At 51.9% G+C, this 8124-nt stretch overlaps 1 protein-coding gene across 10 annotated transcripts; it reads right to left on the bottom strand.

The window, feature by feature from the left end:
* Positions 1–236: 236 nt before the first annotated feature.
* On the bottom strand, positions 237–7773 carry traf6 (TNF receptor-associated factor 6). 10 transcript variants are annotated; one of them, XM_061221184.1, is made up of 10 exons: positions 7676–7773; positions 7156–7256; positions 6547–6628; positions 5789–5921; positions 5051–5359; positions 4351–4501; positions 3760–3918; positions 3049–3120; positions 2675–2752; positions 237–2118 (listed from the first exon to the last, which is right to left on the bottom strand). In XM_061221184.1, exons 5-10 carry the CDS (start codon positions 5350–5352, stop codon positions 1231–1233), a joined length of 1650 nt encoding a protein of 549 aa, XP_061077168.1. In that variant the 5' UTR covers positions 5353–5359; positions 5789–5921; positions 6547–6628; positions 7156–7256; positions 7676–7773; the 3' UTR covers positions 237–1230. The 10 variants fall into 10 exon arrangements, with proteins under 10 accessions (XP_061077168.1, XP_061077167.1, XP_061077162.1 ...); XM_061221183.1 differs by having other exon boundaries at positions 6547–7256; XM_061221178.1 differs by lacking the exon at positions 7156–7256 and having other exon boundaries at positions 5789–5933; positions 7676–7765.
* Between the last annotated feature and the right edge of the window lie 351 nt (positions 7774–8124).

Below are 8124 nucleotides of genomic sequence, written 5' to 3'. Positions count from 1 at the left end.
CAGGCACTGAGACGTCTCCTCTTGGCGTTGTGAGCTTGGAAACGGGTTCGCTCGCCTCTCCCTCCCTCCCTCCCGTTGTTGTATCTCTGGAAGAGATAAGGTCACCTACGTTGTCATCCCCTCTTCGTGCGTGTTCAAAGCCGGTCGCTTGGACCCTTTGATCTATTTGTGGTTTCTGGAGCACATAAGAAGCTTTGGAGAACCTTATTCAAACTCCCCCCCCCCCCCCCCCCCAAGCAAGCAAACCCTTAGCGCAGGACGCTAGCCCTTGCTAATTGGATTTTAGCACATCTAACTCCTGAAGTTGGTGGATGGGGCCTTTAGTTAACTAGCGCTAGCAGCCATTTCCTTCTTCTCTTAGTGTTCCCATCTTAAGGCTGCGGCAATCATACCTCCCCCACAGCTACAATTAAAGTCACATGAATACGGTTGAGAACACATTTCCATGCTGGTCCGTATGTTTAAAAAAAACAAAAAACAAAAAAATAACACCAACCTGTACCGGCATTGACAACGACAACAAAATAACAACACATTCTGCTACCACTTCTAAACCAAAATTTGTAACATTCAATAGATATGTTTTATTATTTCAGCAGATTAATTCAATTAAAAGTGCAGGAAGAATGAATTTAATAGCGGTTAGGCGGAAGTGGAAAGAAGAAACACACACAAAAAAAAAAAAAAAAAAAAGTGTACTCTGTACTTGAAAGTATGATTTAAACTCGATGGGCACTGGGCACTGGGCCCTTCATAGTGGCTTGAGAGAGCAGTCAGGATTGCCTGGCATGATGCCGATGATAAAGATTACTTCAAACGCCGACCATCCTGCCAGCCAATTGCCTGATAATTGGAATGAAAGGCATGTAGTGCCTTAACTTGGATTAGCCTCATGATTTTAAAGAGTGACAACGCCAGCGAATACTGGCTTCAGGAAAAAACGTGGTAGAATGAATCCAACGGCTGTCTTATCTGGTCCTTGAAATATTTAACTTCCTTGATACTCGATGGTTATCCCAGCATCCCTTGCTCCAGCCTCCTGAATGATTGGGGGTGTGGCAGAAGCATTATTGGAGGCAATCCCAGCAGTGATTGTGCCCTGCAAACGGAGACTGTTTTTGCTTTTCGTGGCGAGTGAGTCTGGGATGAGGGGGCGTGTGGGCGGTGAGGGGGGGGGCGTGTGGGCGGTGAGGGGGGGGCGTGTGGGCGGTGAGGGGGGGGGGTCTCTGGTCACAGCGAGGCCTCGGAGCCCCGCGGGTGGAAGCCCTCCCGCCTCGGGCAGTCGAACCGGGACGTGACCTCGCAGCGCACCATCAGGGTGTCGTCCCGCACGAACTCGCCCTGCTGCAGCGAGTGCAGGTGCATGAAGGTGACGTAGCCGAAGCCCTTGGGGTTGCGCTGGGACGTGGGCCTCTGGAAGGCCAGCAGGTCGGGCTTGGTCTCCATCACCTCCACGTGGTGCTGCCCTTCCGCCTGGTCCAGGATGCTCAGCCGGATGGTGCCCTGGAAGGGCCAGGAGAGCTGGCTGTCGAACTCGCCCTGCATGGTGTGCACGAACAGGGAGATGTAGTTGGAGCAGCGTGGGGCGCTGGGGGTCTGCAGGTGCAGCCGCAGGCAGAGCTTGTAGCCGGGGCGGCCGGTGTAGAAGCCGGGGCTGTGGATGACGACGGGCTGCCCGGACTCCTGGCTCCGCAGGTGGGTGGAGAAGCCCTCCACCCTCCACACGTACACGCCCTGGCACTGCTGCGCCTCCAGCTCGCGCACGGTGTCCTCCAGGGTGCGCACCTGCCTGCGCAGGTCGCCCAGCTGCGTGGCCTGCGTCTCGCTGTGGATGCTCAGCTCCCGCAGCTGGTGGTCCTGCCGCACCAACCGGGCCTCCAGGTGCTGCACCGTCTCCCGCATGTGCTGGAGGTCCGGTCCGCACGCGCACGTGGCCCCTGGCCCCGGCCCCGACCCCGACCCCGGCCCCGACCCCGGCCCCGCCGCCTCACAGGGCCCCGCGCCCCCCGACGCCGACCCCGCCTCCAGCAGGCTGCAGCTGCGCAGGAACTCGGCCATGTTGCGCATGTGCATCTGCGTGAACTCCTGCATGTGGGCCGCCAGGTCGTTACGCTGCATCTGCCACCGGAGGGGGAGAGAGAGAGAGGGTCAGAGGAGAGGGTCAGAGGAGGGAGGGAGAGGGTCAGAGGAGGGAGGGTCAGAGGAGAGAGGGAGGGAGGGTCAGAGGAGAGGGGGAAGAGAGGAGAGCGAGAGGGTCAGAGGAGAGAGGGAGAGGGGGAAGAGAGGAGAGGGAGAGAGAGAGGGGGAGAGAGACCGAAGGAAAGATCCCCGGTAAGGAGGGAGAGAGACAAGAGGGTGTGTTCCCAATACTCCAAAAGTATATTCTCCCATCTCTAGTCGTCTGCTCCCCCTTCTAACAGTCTCCTCGCCCCGTAGTTCCAGATAGGAGGAGACAAGTGGAGGAAAGGAGGATACATTTTATGGGACACAGCCAGAGTTCACCTTCCCCTTCACACAGGCCAGCAAAGGGGAGAGATGGAGTGAGTGTGAGAGAGGGAGGGAAAAAAACGAGTGAGCACAAGACCAGGAGCACACTGTCCTGGAGAGGTAGAGAAAGCGGGAGCGTGGGGGAGAGGAGGAGGGAGGGAGGGAGGGAGGGAGGCCTGCTGCTCACCCTCTCCTGACAGCCAAAGAAGCTGAAGGTGCAGGCGACGGGCGCCTTCACACAGTCCGTGTCGCAGTGAGACGCCAACTGCAGGAGAAACAGACCAGACACCAGGTAACCATCAGCTCTCTCTCCCCTGCTAAACCTCATCACGCTAACGCTAGCCTGTAGGCCCCCGGCATGCCCCATCAGACACCAGGTCACCGCGAGGGCCCCCCCCCCCCCCCATGGTACAGCGCTTGTAGTGAAACTGGTGAACGCGGGAAGCCCCACGGTTGGGGTCAGGATGGGTGATTTGCCAGCGGTTACCTTACGAACGCGGAACCAAAGAGGAATGCGAGCGGCGCTACGTAGCTTAGCGACGCGGGCGAGACGTTTCTCACCTGATCCCGGATCAGCTCCATGCTGCAGTACTCACACACCACGTTGGCCAGGGGACACATCTGCTTGTGGTGCTGCAGAGGCACAAAAAACGCAAAACACGAAACGCTCACCAGTCTGTGTGAACCAGGCCGGGGAAACATCACGGTTGTTTATGTCAATGTTTTTTCCCCCCCGAACAACAAACATTTATTTCAAGTGTGTCTTAGATTTAGTGGACACCTTTGTGAATGGGTGACCTTTCTGACAGTGGCAGTTGGGCCTACCCTGTAGGTCATGGGTTCGATCCCCTCGTTGGGAGCACAGCAGTGGTATCGTTACGCAAGATGCTGGGCCTGCATTTCCACCGCATGCACTGCACTGCATTTTGCCGTTTGAACAGATTATGTGACCATTTATTGACTGGCCCTGTCAGACAGGACCCTCCGAATTGTCCTAAATCTCTCTTAAACCCCCCACCCCCGCACTGTACCATGTGGTACACAGCACTTAGAGTTCACACAATCAGCTTACAGCCAGCTGAAGGAAGGCTGACATGTACAGGAAGTGACACGTGAATACAGAGGTCTGGCTCAGTGAATGCCTTCTGGAGAGCGGGGAAAAGCTGCGCCCCTGGTGGCGTGTGGGGGGACGGGACGGGGCGTGGGGGGCGGGGCGGGGCGGGGCGTGTGGGGGGACGGGACGGGGCGTGGGGGGCGGGGCGGGGCGGGTACCTCGCTCTCCTCGAAGAGGAACGTCAGGATGCAGTCAGGGCAGGAGACGGTGCGGCGCTGGCACTCCCGGGCCTGGTGCTCCTCCAGCATGTTCTTCCACACGGACACCTGGCACATCGGGCAGGGCAGCGTGGCAAACTGGCACTGCTCCACGTGGGCCTGAGGGAGAGGGAGCTCTGTTCACCGCAGCCAATCAGACCTGGATTTAAAATCTCCCATTTGGAGCAGCTTTTAAGTGCAAATCACAGAAGTGATACTCGATGTGCCTGTGGAAAGCTGTGGACTGTGGACTTCTGCAAACCCTTGAGAATTGAAATCTTTTTTTATTTTTTTTTATTGTCTTTCTATTGCTGAAAATAGATGTATCTTTTAAAGCAAGTATCCTGCAGAAATTTTACTGGTGTCTAAATATTTGAGTCCGGTCTGATGGCAGCATGCACCTACTCACCTGCCGCCCCTCCCCCATTTATTTCCAAACTAATTGAGAGATTATTCTGATTTGATATGGAACAGAGATCTGAAGGCCAGCAGGAGCTGGTCCCGGGCTAGCGGGTTGGCGGCGGCCGAGCCGCCGGCTGATTGGCCGCTCACCTCCAGGTTGCGTAGCTCCATCTTGTGGCCGCAGCCGGCATTGGGACAGCGCACCGTGAGGGACAGGATCTCCCGCTTGGCGAAGTTGTCCGGAAAAAGCTGGTCCTCGGTCAGCACCTCGTTATCGACGGGGCACTTCTGCCCCGCGTCCCTGCTCAGGGCGAGGGGAGAGTCACTCACAGCCACTTCCCGCCGCTGTCAAACCAATTCCCAGAGTGCCGTGCAATTATCATTTAACACATTTTTACAGGATATATTTTTTCCCCCATCCTTAAAATCTAACGGTCAGCTTTCCTGGTTTGGCTTATGCTCTGCCAACCCTTGACTTGGCAAATGGCACACTGGCCATCCCTGTGTGATATGGGTGTCGACTGCAGTGACTTCGAAAGTAATTTTAAGTTTCCTGTGAAATGTCTGAGAATCACCAGGAAGCCTGTGGTTGGACACGCCCAGTGCGGACCGGGCCAGCGGACGGGCCGCTGTGTCTGACCTTCCTCGGTCCGTGTGCCAGGGTGAGCAGCAGGGATGGCTGGGGCTTCATTTTCCACCTTAAAAATCAGTGTCCGATTCAGGAGAAACCGGCTGAGAGGAGTTAGCGGTGTCAACCGCTGCTTTAAAGCAACCGGATGAGTGCAGAGGAACCAGGGAAACCTGCCCGGGCTGTGGGGAGTGCGGTGTGTGAGCGGGAGGAGAGGCTCACCGGATGGACTTCTCTATGCAGCCGCGGCAGAAGCGGTGTCCGCAGGGCGTCTGGACGGCCGCCCTCAGCGCCATCAGGCAGATGGGGCACTCGTACTTGCTCTCCAGGGGCGGGTCGAACTCCACGTCGTAGCCCTGCAGGTCCGGCTGGGCGGCGCCCTGCAGGCTGGAGGAGGGAGTGAGGGCGGGGTTGCCGTCGGCGAAGCTGCCCGACTCCTTCTCCATGGCCGCGGCGCAGGCCGAGAGCTCCGCCCCGCAGCAGGCGCCGTCCCAGCTGTCCTTCTCCACCTCGTAGCACGACATGTTCTCTCTGAGGGAGGGGAGGGCGGGGGAGAGGGTAAACCCATCACGTTTTTATAGCCTTGACCCTTTGACAAAACATTCCTCCCAGGAGCAAAACATTCTGGAAAAACTCCAACGTCAGTGTTCTAGAACATTCGGTTGCCTGTCGTGATTGTGACATCAGCATTATGTCATCGTGAACGTTTCAGGTAGGATCGTTGTAATCACATCATTTGTGACCGTACACCTTAAAGAGGTTAAAGGCCACCAGGGATATTTATCAATTTATACATACAAATGTTTGGCCCCTTTTTTTTTTTTTTTTTGCATTTTGTGTCAGCCGCTGCCTCTAGGTCACACTGCCGTTCGCAAATCGTGCTCACACAGACATGAGTCAAGAGGGAGACTCTTCACACGCACCCTCACAGGAGGCCCGATTGAACAGCACTCTGCTCACCTCGGAGTGCCTCCTGACCGGACCCTGGGACTCTGGGTGGAAGCTGTGCAGCTGAAGGATCAGCAGGAGCCTGCCAGGGAGCAGGGGCCCCCCATGCACTCGGCACCGAAGCCGTTACGTTACGTGCTTGCTGCTGCAGAAAGAGCTGAACTCAACAGACATCCACAAATACAATGTACAAATGATTCAGACGCAATTTACATTCTTTATAAATAAAATGGCAGTGCCGTCTGCTCAACTTTATTAAGTGTTTTTATTTTTTTTATTTTTTAGAAACTTGTAATCCAGTATGGGAATAATGTTCATGCTCCAGTATACTTAAAAAGAGCGAAAAAGCAAGAGGACTGCAGGAAGGATTACAATTATAATATATTTTTCAATTGTAATTAAAAGGTGTGTGCATGCCCATGCATGTGTTTGCGAGATCAGAAAAGGGCCATTGAAGCCAGTAGGAAGCTGAGCAGTGATGCACACCTTGTGGAAACGCCAATAATGCAGAAGTTGGTGGGACAGGTTTGTAGAGGTTTCCTCCTGGACTCACTTAATCAAACACTTCACAGCCTGCGGTGTGTGTGTGTGTGTGTGTGTGTGTGTGTGTGTGTGCCTGTGTGAAAAGTCAGCAGCTGCATTTCAAGTTCTTGCGCATTAAGGTGTGTGATGTTGGAGGAGCTACAAATTCTGATCAAGAAAAGAGATCAGATTCACAGCCAGAATGGTTTCTCAGTTAATGTAAAAGATACCAAATTAATCATACATACCTTCCACAATTCTCCAGAGGCTGTCATATAGTTTTTCGTCCTATATGACGACCCGCGGGACGTTTTTCAGCGGTAAACAAATCTGCAAAATAAAGGCACCTTTTAAAACTAGGGGCAGCCCCACACGAACTCCAAAATCTCTGTCTGAATTTAAATCCGGGAACCTTCACAGCGGACGGTTATTTTTTTTTGTAAATATGATTACGATTCTAAAAGGTGATTTGAGAAATGTCACACTATTTAGCCTTTAACTCAATGAAAACGGGAACTAAACACGAACCCGAACACGGTTCCTCTTTTTGTGGAAGAAGTCGTGATTAGTGTGTCGATGCTCCCCGTAGGATTATGCAAAACAATGAATGGAACCTAGGCCGACAACTCTACACGATTAGCTCTGTAACGTTAACTCAGAGCCACTGCCCATGCCATGCACCGAATTGTTCCACCTCCAGAACCTTTTGCAGCATAAATAACCAAATTAATAACCAATTAATCGAATCCATATTTATTTCGATTAAGCATACAACCTTGTGTCTATCATAATACCAACCATTACACGAGAAATACATAGCAAGCTTACGTTTTAACAGACGGAGCCATGCATCATACCTGACGAAAAGATACCAGCGTGGGATTGCGTTGGAGTCTGACAGCAAAGTGTCAGACCACCTAGTAGTCGCAGCGAAAATGAGTCCCAAACCAGCCTTAATCTGAATTTGATTAGAATGTTTTGGAGTTTCCGACACAAGATGAAAACCGAAAGAGATCTATTGCAGCAAGCCAACAGTTAACATTGCCAAGATACCGTTAGCAGCTAACTGATACTTGTCTTTACAAGCAAGGCAGTCTTTCTAAAAACATCAGCAATACGTTAGCTAGCTGGCTTATTCACTAAATGCCAAATAACACCACAGATAATATATGCCATGTTCTGGCAAATCGCAAAGATAATTAAATAGAGTAGCTAGTTAGCTTGCTAAATTAGCCAAAAGCTAAGGAACTTGTCTGCCTTTGGCGGCAGGCTAAGGGGGCGAAGAAAAAGTAAACTATTGAATGCGTGCTAGCTACACACCCATGTCCAATAATTGCGAGCCAGATTACTACATAAACACATTTTTCTGCCGATTACCTTCGAAGGCCAGTTTCTGTCCACCGCTTACATGTAATACCTAGAAGATCTTGGCCACCTCTTCCTGAGTTTTCAAAACTTCAAATGAAGTATTTTCAGTTATCCAGCTGAAAAACCCGCGACACATTGCCCCCTTGAGGGCGGAGGCTGATCTGTGAAATAATGCCATTTGTTAATTTTAATCAATTTGTAAAAATAAAAAAAGTATTTATATAAATAAAAGATCTAAACTTCATCTGATAAAGTATGTTCAGACCAAGATCCAGAACGTTAATTCGTTTAATTTGAATCACTTCAGTGATAATGTGAAAGGTGTAAATGAATTGATAAAGAAAGAATATACTCTATTCATAAATGCTAACAAGGTACCTTTGGAAAATACAAGTCTGTTGTTTTATCTAGACAGCTATCTGTTGAAATGTATTTTGTCAGGAAAACTATATAGTCCC

The sequence above is a fragment of the Conger conger genome, chromosome 15 (genome assembly GCF_963514075.1).
Source record: "Conger conger chromosome 15, fConCon1.1, whole genome shotgun sequence".
NCBI lineage: Eukaryota > Metazoa > Chordata > Actinopteri > Anguilliformes > Congridae > Conger > Conger conger.
Note: the sequence above shows the minus strand (reverse complement) of the source record. Positions and strands in the feature narration are given on the sequence as shown.